Source organism: Periplaneta americana, chromosome 17 (assembly GCF_040183065.1).
Source record: "Periplaneta americana isolate PAMFEO1 chromosome 17, P.americana_PAMFEO1_priV1, whole genome shotgun sequence".
NCBI lineage: Eukaryota > Metazoa > Arthropoda > Insecta > Blattodea > Blattidae > Periplaneta > Periplaneta americana.
In genome coordinates, this window is record NC_091133.1 from 20,397,037 (window position 1) to 20,414,605 (window position 17,569).

The window sequence follows — 17,569 nt, forward strand, 5'->3', positions numbered from 1 at the left end:
GTCCTGTTCTACTTGAGAATTCCAGTAATTATTCGTGTTATCAGGCGATACAAGAAGTGACATCCGACAACACGGAAATAGCGTGTAATTAAATTTCCTATTTCCTGTCACAGTTGGGGAGCTGAGTGTAACCTCCTTGACAGAGCTCACAAGGAAGAACCATTTTTAAGATGGTTGTAGTATATACTCGTACCATAAGAAAGAAGCAGTGCATTACCTAGAGTTAAGTAAATCGACTAACTTGACTAGCAGCGAAAGTTTTCTTTTCTTCCTTCAAGAAAGGAGCACTTTTTCGGGACCAAATGTCTTGATAAGCTACACTACTGAAATTATCTTTCATTATGATCCGCTAGTGTTAAGATCAGGTTGATTCTCTCGTTAGAGAAATTCTCCGATTGGAAAAAAATCAAAATATTCCATACCCATATACAATAATCATAACTTTTCTATATACAGGTGGAGGATGACCGTTGCACCAGAATTTAAGAGGTGATTCTACATGAAGATCACAGGGGAAAGCTTGATAAGTCCAAAATGATCGATTTTCTGTTTTAGACATCATGTAATAGCTCAGGCAATGTAGATTTGTGTAGTTTAACTGTACAGAATAACACCTTGTTAGTCTAAATAAATTTTAAGAATGAAAACCCAAAGACAATAGAACAGCCTATAATAGGTCTTGAAACTTTTAACTTGCCCACCTGTAAAAACAATGAAACGTGAGTTATCAGGCTTTCCCCCTGTAATCTTCACATGTTACATATAACAAAACTTTTATTACATTTTTCCTTCGATGAAGCACCGTTAAGGAAAAAATAGTCTTTGCCCAATGTTTGCAGCGCTCTATTGCAGTAATGGCCCGAGAAAAATGGCTGATTGCTATACAAGCAGATAGGTAAAAATAATCTGAATAGTTAGTGTCTTGAGTATTTTTTTTGCGAATTAAACTGTTTAGCCATGAATTTAAATTGAATAATTTCGAAAATCGTTAAAATACATCTTGCAACGTAGCACATTGTTGTGTATCTCGGACGGAGTACAGCCATCGCCGGCTACTATGGCGATGATACATCAGGGGGGGGAGGGAAAGTTAAGAGGTGGGTGTTCGCACTTGCTAGAGTTATTGCAGTAGCCGTGATATTGCCAAATGCTTTATAGAAACATAACGATTTCCTCTAAAATGGTAAATGTTAGGAAAAATAGTTATTTAGATTTTTCAAACCTCTCCTCATGTTCTATTACCAATTTTATTTTGGTGCAGCGGTTATCTTTCACCCTGTAATATACAAACACATTTTAAGTGTAGTACTACATTGCACTGTGGTGGAAAGTATTAATCTGATTATAAAAATTAATAATTTCTCTATTAAAATAAAGGGCTCGCAATAAATTTCATGTATGTGTCGTTAGTGATGCTTTTATCGTACTACATGTAAATTTTCATTAAAATTGAGTAAAAATATGTACCCTTATTCTGTATATAAAGGTGAAATTCAGATTTAATTTTAATAATATTTTGTATTAATGTTATAATATGGTGCAATATTACCATTTGTATGAATTATATACACATAAAGTATCGTTTAAACACCTGTGATGAAGAATTTACCGTATATAGTGATGCAATTTCTCTTCCTCTTTCACAACTGAGGGTGAAAATTATGCAATGACAACAAAATGTCGGGAATAAACTATTATGACTAGCATCAAACAATTCATGTAATAATCAAATTAATGTTTAATACAGAGTAGCTACAATATACTGTGACCCTTATTACCTTTACAGTTAGTCATAACCTGAAATCACATGACATGGAGCAGTGCGGTTATCTTGCAAAATGTTTCACAACTCTCAAAGTTTTGTTTACATTCAGTGCGTGCCCCTCCGTTACCCTCAGGAAGTCAAGACGATATTACATACCTATTCATTCACGCTTCAACATATCAACAGTTTGCATAGCTCCAATTATTCTTCTGCGAAGGGTAACAATATCTTGAACAGTGATTTGGTATAGAAATCCTTGACATATACCCAAAGGAAAAAATCCAAGGGAGTGATATTATCAGGAAAGCGCGAGGGTCAGCCGACTGGTCCTCGACGGCCTATCCGTCTCCCACGGAAATGTCTATGTAGAATATCCCGAATATTATTATTTCAATGTTGGAGCGCTCCGTTTTGTTGGAAAAATATGGATGCCAGCACTCCTACACCTGGGGGACTGTTCAAGCATGTCACAGTAAAATTATTCCCGTATTGCTGTCCTCAGTAAAGAAAAATGGACCGTCACCTTATCATACATCAAACCATACCAAATATCCACCTTTGGGCTATCACGAATGTATTGACGAGTGGCTTGGATTTTCAGAACTCCATATCCATCGAACGTTATGATTGTTAATGTGTTTGGAACATTTTGCAAGAAACCTCACTGCTATATGTCATGTAGTTTCAGAGTTATAAATGTTAAAGGCTCATTCACAATGAAAATTAAACCTAAACGTAATATAAACATAGACGTTTGCGGTCAGGTTACCAAATGGGATCATTTACAATGAATCACACAAACACTGGCATTAACATTAACGTTAGACTTTAACATGAAAGTATACAACAGAATATGACGAAATGACGTCGTTGTCATGTTTACATGGTTACCAAGAATCCTTGCGATTATGTTTATGTTACCATTGTGAATGATGGTATGACAGTTTGATTTTACGTTAATATATTTACATTCTTAAGTTAACGCTTACGTTACGTTTAATTTTCATTGTGAATGGGCCTTAATAGTAACGGGTCTTGTGAGTATGTACATACACAGTTTGAAAAGTTATGCGAATTTTTTTTACCGCTATGTGTCAGTTCTGATGACGGTGGCCTGATCTTGACTAACGTCGAGTTATGGTATTAATCTCCACGCATAAAATATTCGTATCAAAATTAAGTTCTTGATTACGTAAAGAAAATAAATGCATTTTACACTCCACTACTCTTACTGTACTACTTTCATTAGACAACAAATCAGATCATCTTTTTTGTCATTAGAGTAATCATAGGTGTTTTTCACTGTAGAAGGGGTGAATAATAATACCAATAATGTGTCTTCCATGTATAGTTTTACGATATTTGGAATCTTTACCAAAGACGCTTTTGAAGAGAAAAGAGGTGTTCAGTTTTTTAATATAAGAGAGATAAATTACTCGAGGAAAATAACATTTTGAAAATACGCCATAAAATCTTGAAGGAGCAAATTACTTGAATAAATGCGGTAAATGTTTAATTTTACTACTATAAACATCTTAATGAGCTATTTAAATATGTAACATTAATATTTTAAAAAGTATAGAAGAAACATAAATATAATATCGTAACAGCATATTTCCTAAACCCTGAAGCATGTCAAGTGCGAGGAACATCTTGCTGGAGCGAAGAGATTAAATTTTTCTTCGATTTAAAGCTACTTTCTCCAAATAACACTGTAAGTGACGTTTGGTTCATCTATTAATAAATCGATTTTTTTACTTAGTATTGAAATTACATTTATATCGAACCATTTCACATTACGTTCAAAAACTGTAACTACTCTTCCATTGTTTCATTACCATTCAGAAAAAGATTGATAAAGAAATATGCTATTTTTTTTTTCAATTTTCTTCTACATCCCCACTTTCTTGTCCTAATCTACTAAAATAAGACAAAACGTAAGATAAAACACGTCCAAATTCATTCATGTCGATGCATACTTCTCTCCCCTTAAAAAGCACTCGATGTGAGATAGCAGTCTCTACAATGAACTAAGATAACGCGTGAAAATGCGTCATAAGTAAACTGATTTAAATCGTAGGACATAGTTCAATTACTATTCTAATTCATGGGAAAGTACTGTATTTGGGTTTACATCTTTAAGAGTGCCACTTAGTATTTCGTATAATTTAATATGCTTGTAGTACTTTATTTATCGCATACCTCTGATAAATTTCTTCGCTAAAATTCATAGAATGATTTCAACTTACACCTAGTTTTAAAATATAATAATAATAATAATAATAATAATAATAATAATAATAATAATAATAATAATAATATTATTAAATGTCTTTATTAAACAATCGTGTATAGGCCTAACTGTCAGCCATTTCTTATTTTTCTGGAAGCCTGACTCGCAGAGTGAGAGTGATCGTGGAGTATTGGTGGAATGATGATGGTAATGGTGAGGGGAAACGGGAAAACCCGACAAAAGCCCCTCAGCACCCGGTTTGTCTACTTCAGATCAAATTCCACCTCGACATACACGGAGATCGAATCCGTATCATCACGTTGGAAGGCACAGAGACTAAATCAATGAAAAGCTACCGACTCAATTACATTTTTACTTCTTTTATTTTAATCGGATCTTATCAACTGTTCGGTTATTTAACGCCGATGGAAGTGGTAACAGCGAAATGGTATTTTGGCGAGATGAGTCCGAGGATTTATCATGGAATTACCCGATGTTCGCTTTAAAATTTAGGAAAACCCAACCAATTCAAGTGGTATTCGAAACTATGTCCAGATCACGTCGGTGGCTAATTATGTTTTTATAATTCTGTTTGTTGCTGCAGATTTACAAGCTGTAACTCTTTCTTTATGTGCATTTAAAATTGTTGTTAGCATATTTTCTAACAACAATTTCATCGTCAGAATGGCTAGTTTAATTTTTCATCGAGATGGGGGTGGTGCATGTTATACTTTTCTATGAAAATATATGCAGCATCTACACGAAATTTGTTTAGATTCAGTGTAAATCTGTCCTTGGGTATTTTTACGGTGTATCTATAAATAAGAGACTTCCAGTTAATATTTTTATTGTAAAAAATGAGCCATTTTATCACAGAAGAAGAGAAGATTTACCATCATGGTCAGAAATAATAAAAAAGTGCAGTATATTAAAAAGTGTTTATAAAATTTTCAAAGCAATTATCAAGGTGTCTATAATATTCTTTGCGCGATATGAAATAATTTCCAGTAAAAGTTATGGGAACTACCATTTTCGTTCTTAAGTTATTTTTCCTCCACTATGCACCAAGTAAATTATTCACATTGAACACAATAGTTATGTTCATTTGAAGGTACCAGAGCTCGGGTTGACTCGAAATGAAGTAAAAATCTTTTGCATAGCTGTAACTTCTAGAGCAGCTTGTGACACTAAATCTTACTCAGTAAAGAAAATTACAATAATAATTTCCTTGTCCTGTACACACCTTCATAGCTTTATAAGGCTAAATTTAACTTTTGCATTTATCTGGCATTTACGCCATTGTCAATTTTTTCAATGCCATCGAATATCACACCTACGGACTCTTGCTATCGGATATCTTGTGGCATCTAATCTGTGAGCAACTGAATGGACAAGAATTTTATCAGTTTAGTTAAACAATTTTCCTCTAACCATATGAAATGACTGAATACTAACAGCTCCATACATGACCTTGGTAGTGTGAAGAATTTCATTCCTGATGGGAGCGTAATTCAATGTCACCATGTGTGGATGATGTATTAGAATGACTCAACCCACCCATATGGCTCACGTTATACAAATAACGATTTATAGGAATTCAAAAATAATATTTGGATTAAACTGTCAGTCATCTGAATATATGACCAAAGAGGTTTAGAGAGATGTAGAAATCATATTGTTATTTATTAATGAACAAAATTGCTGATATAGACGTAAAAAGTACATCTAGACTTATATCTCTTGATTGGTTTGTAAAATTAAAGTTACAATATTGTATGTTTTAAAATATACAGAGCGTATCAAAAAGGTAAGGTCAATCGTTATGGAGGCGATAGAGGACCTGTTTTGCTGCAAAAAAGTATTAATACCATTTTTCTGAATTTGTCCCGTTTTCGAGTTGCACGATAACAAACGTTTGTATGCTCTGTTGTGATGAATGTACTGTATTTTTACAGAATAAATTCGATTTCTGAAACTTGTAATAATTAGGGAAGGTCCAGTTTCTTGGCCAGCGCGGTCTCCAGGCTTGACACCACTGGAGTTCTATGTATGAGACTCCTCGGAGAAACGTGTCTATAGTTGTGAGATATCAAATAAAGATGATTTAGTAGCAAAGATTGATACGGCTGCAGCGGATATACGACAGCAGGGAGTGTAGAGCCTGCAACGCGAGGTTTGACTTGTGCGTACGTGAAAGTGGGAAACATATTCAACATCATCTCCGATAGACTTTATTGATATACCGGAACAATTTATGTTTATTCAAGTACTAAACATGATTATTTAGCGTACCAAATGGGTCCATAGAGTATGATTTTCATAGGAAAGTTTATCGTCGTGCAACTCGAATAATTGAAAAAAATCTGTTAACATATTTTGCAGCAAATCAGATACTCCGTCACTTCCTTAAGGGGTTAGGTACAGCTTACAGCAGTAAAAGTTTGGGAAATATTAAACTTTTATTTCCTCCATTACCGTATCTCGTACACTAATGAAAATTTGCAAATGTAACACAGTGTCCTTCTGCTATATGAAAAAAATATTTTTACGATTAAAAAAAATTATATATATTTTTTTCAAAATTCAGAACGGTGGCAGTTCACTGTGCAGTGATGAAGCATTTCCCTCATAACTCATAAACTTGTTAACTTTTTCATGTTCTATCTCTTTTATTTTATTGCTGAAACTCATGTTTACAATATCATGCTCTTTCAACTACATTCCTTAACAAATAATATTTTTTTTTATTTTGTGTTGGAAGAAAATACTGATATTTGATTATTTTTAAAATAATTTATTTTTTATCGACAATCTATCAAAGACAGAGAAGTGATTTTGGATCATATTGTAGATATGACATGATAAATACACACAAAACATTTCATTACAGAATGTCGGATAGTTTTTGAGTTATGAGGGAAACGCTTCATTATTGCACAGTGAACTGCCACCATTTTGAAATTTGAAGAAAAATATGAATAACTTTTTTTAAATCGTAAAAATATTTTTATAATATAGCAAAAAGACAGTGCTTTACACATACTAATTTTCATTATTCTACAAGATACAGTAATGGAGGAAAGAAACGTTGAATATTTTCAAAATTTTACTGCTGTAAGCCGTACCTAACCTCTTAATGATTGACTTTACCTTTTGATACACCCTGTAAATTTTTAGACAGCCATGCATAAAAATATATCTTTCTAACGCTAGGCTATTTTTCGATAGCGTGTGAAAAGTACTTTTAACGCTAGTGCGAGAAGTATTTTTAACAGTGACTTTCAACTCTTTGCGCCGAATGTAAATTTTATGTTTTCTACCAGATCTTATGCCACACGGCAGTAATCGCAACCGATCAATACAGTGGTTTTAACAATGTCCGGTCTACTTTTAAAATTAATTGCTGTTTTTTATTAAGAAACGTACACAAATTAAATAAACTGTTCCAACTGTTATTTATTGGTAACTACAGAATATGAAATGAGTTTTGTAGCTCTCTTGTGGTAAATCTTTGACACAGTACTATAGTTTTATATTTTTCTTTTGAATGAAGCAATTATAAGAATTTTATTATGGTTAGAAAACTATCAAAATTACTGGAATGTCATGAATCTACAAATAGAGTACGTAAATTGGTACTATTTAAACATTTTTTGGTGCCAAAACAGTCTTGATTATTACTGTTAGCAGAAAACGATGAATTAAATGTCTTGTCACACACTGACATCCTATTCCTGCGCTTGCCAGTATCGGCCTCATTGTCATTATGCAGATGTTATCGGCCATTACCGTGTCCGCGCATGGGCGCGTGTCGAGAATACGCTAGCGGCATACCTGAATCCTGAAGGTGCTTCCAACTCTTGCGTGGACATCTTCGTGTCGGCTCCTAAGTAATCTGGTTCGGGGCCTGTGGAGAGAAGAAAACACTAATGAAACATTTCTGCTGCTGTGCGGGGCCTGGCATCAACTTGGCACTGTGCAGGTCTGCATCGCTCCGTTTCCATGCCAAACACAGAAATTAATTTTACAGCGTTAAATACAGAAACGATTTTCATCTCCTTGGATTAAACGTGCGGCGCCATTTCTAACAAAATTGTTATTACGCAACTCCATAAGGGTATACATAGGTCATATCTATCTACCGTTGCTGTGTATACGATGCAATGGGCTTTGTATGCTTTACTGTATCGGTTTCAGACATATCTGTTACTATGTACTCAGTTTCTTGCTTGCAATTCAGACGTGGAATAAGTCACAGTATCCTGCAGCTATAATATCATGTTGCTAGTGTAACTTGAAATTAACACAACATTTTTTTATCAGTAAGCTCTCGATTACTCGGCCTATAGGGTAAAGGTTGGTAATAATGTTATACGAGTAATATTGCGATAGTAATTTTTGAGAATGTATTATAATTTTACTGAGCGAGAGAATGACCGGTTTTGTGCAGAAACTTGTCCACGAACATTCCCTTAATACGTTGACGCAAAAAAAAAAACTGATCTTCCTCTCCCTCAGCAAAATTTTAATAAATTCTTAAAAAGAACTGTCATAATATTACTCATATCACAATATTACTAATCTTTACTACATGACCCAAAGTGATCAGGATTATGGATAATGTCAGATGATCGGAAACCTCACTATAAATTACGTGTTACAGTGTGAAATTCACTTCAGCGAAAAATGTAAGCCCTAGATATAATTAGAAAGTTTCATGTAAACTCTGCAGTGCTTGGGAAAAGTGACATAAGTCAGTTTCCACAAACCTTTTTTGATAATTTATTGACAACTTACACTGGTTCATGTCAATTTGATTTTTTTCTGTATGAATTATTGTAATGGGAGGAATACCTATGTATTTTTTTCAAGCGAACAAATGTTCCGTAAGTTGTCAATAAATTATCAAAAAAGTTTGTGGAAACTGACTTGTGTCACTTTTCCCGAGCACTACAGAACTTATGCTCTAAGTCGCTTTGATTCCATGGTAGTTGTTTTGTTTTTGTCCCAGCAACAATAAGCTCAACTTTTAGGGATCTGGCTGATGACACTGTTTGCAAGGTTTCAAAATTGAATTAACTTGCATATTCTATAGCAGGGACAATAATTTCGATCAGCGGTTATCAGTGATCCAACATGAAAAGGAGACTATGCAGCAACAAATAATTTGATTCTTCTTTTTTTATCTTGTACGAAAGAGGGACCCGGGGCTGCAGCCTGGGGCTTATTGTGCTTACCACTCTTATTCTGTGAATGATTGGGTAGCCGAACGGCCGCGCTCTTGTACAAGTACAACACGCTGCACCGTGAACTTAATCCAGGCTATTGTATGGATGATGATATGTCAATAATTAATGATGGCGAAATGAGTCCGAGATCCAACGCCGAAAGTTACCCAGCAATTCTGCTTCAATTGGTTGAGGGGAAACTATCGAATTGTCTCATAATTTGGGAAAAAGGATGAAATGAAAAGGTGAACATGAATGAAAGCTACTGAATGAATTATTCGATTGTTGAATTCTGCTATCGAATATTCATTTAGGCCCTACTATCGAATTTTAATTCGATTGTTCAATGTATTCGATAATATTCATGGCCAGTAAACACAATCCTGTTAAGAGACCTGAACAAACGTTGTAAAGACTTTTGAGCTACTTGGACACATCTTCGCCACTAAATACTGACCGTCCCTAGAGTGGTAAAGGATACCTAGCCCTAATTATTATCACTGAACAACATATTTTTACTTTTTGTCTTGCTCCGAAATAAAAATAGGTAAATATTGCTAATATTTGTGCTCTAAATATGAGCATCACGTATCATTTTCCGGGGAAAGTGAATTGAATTTCTTTTTTAATTTTTCACTGCTACTGATAAAATTACAACACGATAGGGATTCAAAATGCCTCATAATACTTGAAAATGTGTACTGGATACAAAAATGATGTTACATAGTTTAAAACACAAAAACACAACAACAATAAAAATGTTTCTTGTGTATAATGAGAAAAATCTCGGAATTTGAACTTGGCAATTAAAAGAATTTTCTGGATGACTTCCGTTTATAACTAGACCCGGGACTGTCTTTTACAAGGAACCAACAATAGTCTGCAAGCTTGCTGGATGATGGTCTTCCTTTATATCTCCCTTACATTTCAGATATTTCTTGATGAAATCTTTCCCCATGCTCGTCGCTTACCGCTCCAAAATTTAAAAGGAAAGAAATTCAAATGAGAATGTAAAAATGTATTTTAAGAGACATATTACACCTTATTTTCTCATATACACTTAACATGGTTTCCACAAGTTCGATTAGTTGTCTGCCCTAGAATTTTCAGGATTTTTGAGCAAACATCTTTGAAATCTCGCCATGCTATTTTTTCTGTAATGGAAAGTTTTTCCTCAAACAAAGAGTCAGCCATAACTTTGTGAATTTGTGGACCGATGAAAATGCACTCCTTTAATTTGCCTTCACTCAAAGTGGTAAACGTTTCTTTCAAATACTGAAAACCACACCCTTGTTTGTTCATTGCGTAGACCTCATTTTGAACTGTTATGAAATTTACTGAATGGAAGGAACCAATATCTGTTTATTTACAAAAAGACATGTGAGCAACCATAACAACCCGGAAATAGGTCATAAACTCATAAAATGCATTAGCTTTTGTTTTGGTTTACAACCCCAACCTGCATCAGGTGTTTCCTGGAGGAGCGCTTTTCGAAAAGTGAAATCATAGTATGTCTTAAAAACCTTACGTGATACCAAGAAAAAAGATGCATTTTCGAATTCAGCTTACACCAAACCATAAGGGACACATTATTTTAAGTCGGAGCAAAATTCTTTTTGTTCAATGTTATTTTTCTCTTATACATATTCATCTTATGCTATGTGAAACTTGCATGAGAGTGTCTATGAGATATTTTCATAATTTATTCTATAATTTTTTCTATATTAAACATTAAGTTCTCGCATTCGAAAGGAAGATATTGCGAAGGATTTTTGGACCTGTAAGGGATGGTGAAACTTGGAGAATAAGATATAATAACGAATTATACCAGCTTTATGAGTCTCCCGATATAATAACATCCATTAAGATTGCTCGTCTGAGATGGGCAGGGCATGTTAAGAGAATGAATGACTGTGAAATACCTAGGAAGGTTATGGAATATGGGATTGCTGGAGGAAGAAGAGTTGGAAGGCCAAAGCTACGATGGATGGACTGTGTTAAGAACGACATTAAGAGGCTTGGAGTGAAGAACTGGTGGACGGTGGCTAAAGATCGAGACCGATGGAGAAGAATTCTTAAGGAAGCCGAGGCCCGATCCGGGCTGTAACGCTATGGATGATGATGAAACATTAAGTTCTGGGAGATAACGGGATGGTAGCTCAGAAAAAAATATATAAAAATGGTTGTGGCTACTAAAAATGTGAACTTAACTCTGTTCCTGAATGGAATCGGTAAAATTGTACCACAACAGATAACTTTGAACGAGAGTCCAGTACGAAGTCAGAACTCTACCAAGAAATTCTATGTAATGCATAGGCTATCTATCTTCGATTTCTTGTTTAAATTATTTTACGACTTTATATGTAGATTTAAGTTATTTTGCAAATGTTATTTTTAGGATTAATGTTCCTGATATGTACAAAAATACTTACTCCTGAATTATCAAAAGAAAAAATGAATACTGATAGGATATACACTCACCGCATTAATATTATCTCTATGACGAAAGCACTGAATATATAATGGGTTATTAAATTGGATATACTATTAATTTACTATTACTACTAATCTACTTGAAAGTAATTGTTTTCCACTACGTTTTATAGATAATTATAATTTTATCTTACAAACTAATTCAAAAGAATTAGGCTTAGATAATTTTTAATGGCACATAAACATTAATGGCATTAAACATATGTTTAATTACACATTCATATGTTCATTTGAGTTTGTCTTTTCACCGTGTAGACCTAAAGAAATAGCTCGCGGGAACCCCACATCCAGTTGTTGGGGCCATTAAGATATAAGTAAAGACAATCCGTTAGGTCTTGGGTAGTATTATCCTGAATTAGAAGAAAGAATTAGGCCTAGATAATTTCTAATGGCACATAATATGTTTAATTACACATTAATGTGTTCATTTGAGTTTGTCTTTTCACCGTGTAGACCTAAAGAAATAGCTCGCGGGAACCCCACATCCAGTTGTCGGGGCCATTAAGATATAAGTAAAGACAATCCGTTAGGTCTTGGGTAGTATTACCCTGATAATGGAACCTGTAAGTAGTTATGAAATATTGGAGATATTAATTCTCAGCATGCGATGGAAGTCCATTATCGGTAAGCACAATCCTGTCAAGAGATCTGAATAAACGTGGCAAAGTTTGACTGTTTGAGCTACTTGGACACCATCTTCACCACAACATACCGATGAATATAATCACAGGATAGCTCAAACAAAATCTGAAATCAAGTTTTAATAGTATCTTTAAAAGAGTGTATGAGTGTACTTCTAAATTGTTGTAAAAAATACGTACATCTATAAACTATCGATGGGAACTAACGTTTTAGATTTTGAAGGTTTAAATTCAAGTAAAAGGAAAACTGTAAATGACACAACGACTAAAAAAGTTAGCCTATGCGTTTTAACTATTCTACATATTATATTTTCACATTTAAGGAAAAATAAAATTCTTGGAGTACATGAAGAAGTACATTGTATATCTGAGGATGGCAGTAACAGACGAGTGGATATAGTTGCTCTTAATAGACAGACGAAAAAGGCAGTAATATTGGATCCAACTGTACGGTTCGAAAAGGATGTATCTCAAGCCTTAGTGGTTGATCAAGAAAAACAAGTCATTTACCGCCCATGTGTTCCTCACTTGAGTGAGAGATATAATGCATGATTACACATGGGAGGAGAGGGGTTTGCTTTTTGGTGCCCGCGGATCGGCATATAAATATACTACTGACATTTTAAAACAATATGATATGAGATCCCAAGATATTAAAATATTTGTTTAAATATCTTAAAGAAATCAATAGGCATTTTACATAATCATTTATATAATGTTTAATTTTTTAACTTTCGATATTGCATATTGTATTACGATTGCTACCTCTTTTATTAATTTTTCTCTCTATTCCATATACTGTATAAGCATTTTTTTAAATTGTTTTCTGAACCTATATGGTCATATGCTATGGCAGCGGGTGTATTAATAAATAACACACGAAGTGAAGATGTTCAATGGTATGATGTACATATTTTTGTAAAACTAAAAAGAACCGCAAATTTCTCAGAAAAAAACTCTTCTGTACAGTTTCATTCCGGAGATATTATATGCAGCCGAATTGCCGGATCTGATAAAAAATGGAAACAATGAATACTTATATATTTTATATTCCGAAGTGATATAGTGTTAAAAGTTATGTAATCAAGATGTATATGTAGAAACAATGAATTGAAACTGCGGAAATTGAATTTTAAAGAAGAATAGGGAACTATACGCTTTTAAATCGGAAACACAGCGAAGACATTAATTATACATATTTAATTAATTAAATAAAACTAAACAATACAAAGAAAAATTAAGAGAATGGGGGATATCCGTATATGCAGACAGTTCAAAGACGAAAGTTGGGAATACTAAGGACGAGATTGGCTAATCTCCGTGAGACCGAAGGAGCAGATGGGATCAGTACTTGTGGATTGAAGGTAAGGTTGCTAGTATTACAAATTTTGTAGCTGGAAATATCAGGTTGTAAAGCGTCATATATTTCAGTGTTTATCGTTTTTACAGCCCTCCATACCTAACATTGCATTCCTAACTCTGTTCGTTGGAAAAGTTACAGTACCTTTATACCAATTCAATGTTATGACCTTTCACTTCTTGGAGAGAATAAGTGAAAAGAGCTTTATTATTTTGTTCTTCAGAGTCTTACACTTCACACACCACGATTTCTTCTCCTGCTTCAGAATTCGGCAAATAGTATTATTGTCTACTATCCACAGATGTTTCCTAATTCAAATTCTATGCCGGAAATCGAATATGAGTGAGCTGAATTTCTAGCTAGAAACGCTTCAACTTGAGTCAAAGCAGAGGACGCTGACTGTGTTGTAAATAAACATAATTCGTATTACCACTTTATAGGCATTCTCATTTCGAGGCACTGTGTCTCAAGGAAAATCAAAACACAGAGGTAAATCATGGTTATTGTGTTGGCTGCTGTTTCCGAGTTAATGATCGTTTGGAAGACTATCAAGTCTAAAAACAAGAGCCATACTGCATCCTTGTTGACCTTACAACATAGTCGGACTAACTTTAGAAATGTAAAATGAACAACGTAACAATAATGAACTGAATTTTTCTGGCGACTTCACAGTGTTTCGTTGCTACGTTCCCACATTGGTTTAAATGATACGGCATACTTCTGAAAGCTGCAATAATTACTTGACTTAGTTGTTACACAACTACAAGAATTTAAGTACCCATTGCAACAGAAGAATTACATATTTCACAATAACTTCAGAATATAAATTGGCAAGCCTTTTTGAAGATTTTATCTTTTTATTATAAAAACTGATTCAATTGGATTAGTGATTTCGATATTGGTATTTTATTTGTAACAATGTTATTTAAAATACACATTGTTTAAAATTATAGATTTACTATAAATATAGGCTATGACAACATATTATTTTGAAAAATGTAGCTTAAAAAGTAAAACCTTTAAGTCGTTCTCCTGTGAAATTACGAATAGACCTATGTGACATCTAGACCTTGAATTCACCACGAATATATGAAATTGCTTTAATAATAATAATAATAATAATAATAATAATAATAATAATAATAATAATAATAATAGTAATAGTAATAATAGTAATAATAATAATAGTAGTAATAATAATAATAATAATAATAATAATAATAATAATAATAATCCGTAGCGTGACGGCACAGGAAGGGCCAAGGTCGACCAGCCAACTTCTGGCCTTACGTCCACATGTCTCAGCAGAGATGAAAGATCATCCAACCACTATTGGGGTGAAGTGTGGTTAGCATGATGATCCCCAGCCGTTATAACTGGTTTTCAACACCAGATTTCGCTATCTAGTTTAGCTTCCAAAATTCATCACGATGCTATGTGGGCACCGATCCCATACACTGGCCGAAATTTCATGAGAAAATTCTTTCGTGAGGACTCGAACCAGCGTTCATTCCGTAACATGAGTCCAGGAATGATGCCACGATGCGGAACTAGGATAAAATACGAAGTCATTTAATATACAAGTTGTCCCTTCAAGGTGTAGGCCTATATTTATATATAAAAATTTCAACAGACTAATCATTTACGTGTAGATTATTATTATTATTATTATTATTATTATTATTATTATTATTATTATTGCTGTTTAGTTAACTGAAGACAGGTCTGAACTTCACAAGTGATAACAACACGGCATCACTTATGAGACAATTAGACCAGGAGATAATGGGATAGGGTGGCCAGATCCTTTCCCCTATTATTATTATTATTATTATTATTATTATTATTATTATTATTATTATTATTATTATTATTATTATTAGACAGTAATATAGCCGGACGGAATAACCAAATAACGATGAGGCTATGTTTATGGTATCTGAATGTAGCAACTTGAAATGTTCTGAGCTTATATAGACCAGAAGCTTTTTAATATTTAATGGAAGGAGAAACAAGATAGGTGAAGGACAATTGGCAGAAAATAATTACAGGCTGTTTTATGAAGATAATACATCAAAGCATTCCTTCGGTACTGGACTTGTAATTAAAAACTATTCTTGCCTTTGATGAAAACATTTCAAATTCAAATTCAAATTCAAATTTATTCACAATTTACATTTGAAATGGTACATATGAATAGATACCCGAAATGAGCATATGGAAGCATATTTGAAGCTGAGTTTAGTTGAAATTACATACCAGAATATATTTTCACGAATTTATAATAATTAATAATTTATTTATTTAATCTGGCAGAGCTAAGGTCAGCAGGCCTTCTCTTCCGCCCAGCCAGACTCTAATCATAATTGAATACAATTGGTTACATAGTTATTACATTAATATCTAGACCATAAAACAACATGAAAGTAAATAATGAAAGTTGGATAAGTAATATTAGTGTGACAATAATAAACATTGGTAAGAAATAGTGATAATAATAATAATAATAATAATAATAATAATAATAATAATAATAATGAGATAATTTAAATATTTATTCTGTGATATATATAGCCTATATAATCATTAAACATTGAGAAACCTGAAAGAGCTATTACTATTAACAAGAACTGTTAGAAAAATGTTTTGTTAGTCTATTCTTAAATTGGTTTGATGTCTGACAGTCCCTGACATAACTCGGTAGGGAATTCCAAAACCGAGGGACAGCCACAGTGAAAGAAGATGAATATGAGGATGTTCGGTGGGATGGAATGGATAGGCTAATATTGAGGAGTGTTGTGATCGTGTGTCTAGGTTATGATGGGTGGATAAATTTTGAAAACGAGACGCAAGATAGACAGGAGTGGAGAAATGCAATATATGAAAGAGAAGGGAAAGACTGAATTTTTCTACGATCTTCTAGACGGAGCCAGGATAACATTTCGAGGAATGGTGTTACGTGATCAGCCCGGCGAATATATAAGCATCCACTGAAGATAAAACGACTAAATTAAAGAAGAATTTTATAATAGCAGAAAAGGTTATATTACACTCTCCCATAGAATAATATCAAGATTATAATAGCAGGCTTTAACTCTAAACTTGATAAAGAAATTCATTATAAACCCACAATTATTGGTCCTTACGGTGTACATTATAAAGAACTGATGAAATTAAAAACAGTCTACAATTCGAAAACGGGGTTTTGTTACTCTTTATTAAACATATATTGAAGAGGAAGATAGTTTCAAGGAAATTCGAATTACATACCTATAAACAAATCCTTCCTACCCTTAACTATGTGTGTGAGACTTGGTATTCAACAAGACATGAAGAATTTAAATTGAAAATATTTTAAAGAATGGTGTTGAAGAAAATATTTGGATTAGTCTACTTCAAGATATTATTATCCGAGAATAGAAAATGGGAAGAAATTAGAAAATTTACCATTTAAGCATCCAGATATAGTTGTAAAAATAAAAGCAAGATAATATGAATGAATAAGTTATATGATAGAAAACCCGGTAATACTTTTAACTGTGTTTAGTAACGCGTAAAATCTTTCTTATCTTCATAAGGAATGTCCTCATTTGTGTTAAGAAGTGCCTATGTCTTATCTAAAACAAATCAGAGTTAAATAGTTTCGTATTTGAGTGTCCTTTTCGATAAGTTAGCCTTATCTATAGCGAAGGAAAATTTTAACGACAGTGAACAAGGTAGCCCACTTGAAATCTATTCCAGCTATGCTTTGTATCTGCAAACAAGGTGTAATGGGGAAAATGGTGTTTTCTGTTGCGCAAGTTCTAGGAGCTTAGTTAACTTCAAATTAATCAACCGCTTAACAACATT

At 33.5% G+C, this 17,569-nt stretch overlaps 1 protein-coding gene across 3 annotated transcripts in view; it reads right to left on the reverse strand.

The window, feature by feature from the left end:
- Positions 1–17,569, reverse strand: part of LOC138692600 (uncharacterized) — a 304,959-nt gene that overhangs the window by 91,842 nt on the left and 195,548 nt on the right. For all 3 annotated transcript variants that reach the window (XM_069815616.1, XM_069815614.1, XM_069815615.1), the window contains one exon: positions 7,833–7,905. In XM_069815616.1, coding sequence (XP_069671717.1) covers positions 7,833–7,905 — 73 coding nt within the window. The remainder of the gene's footprint in view (positions 1–7,832; positions 7,906–17,569) is intronic.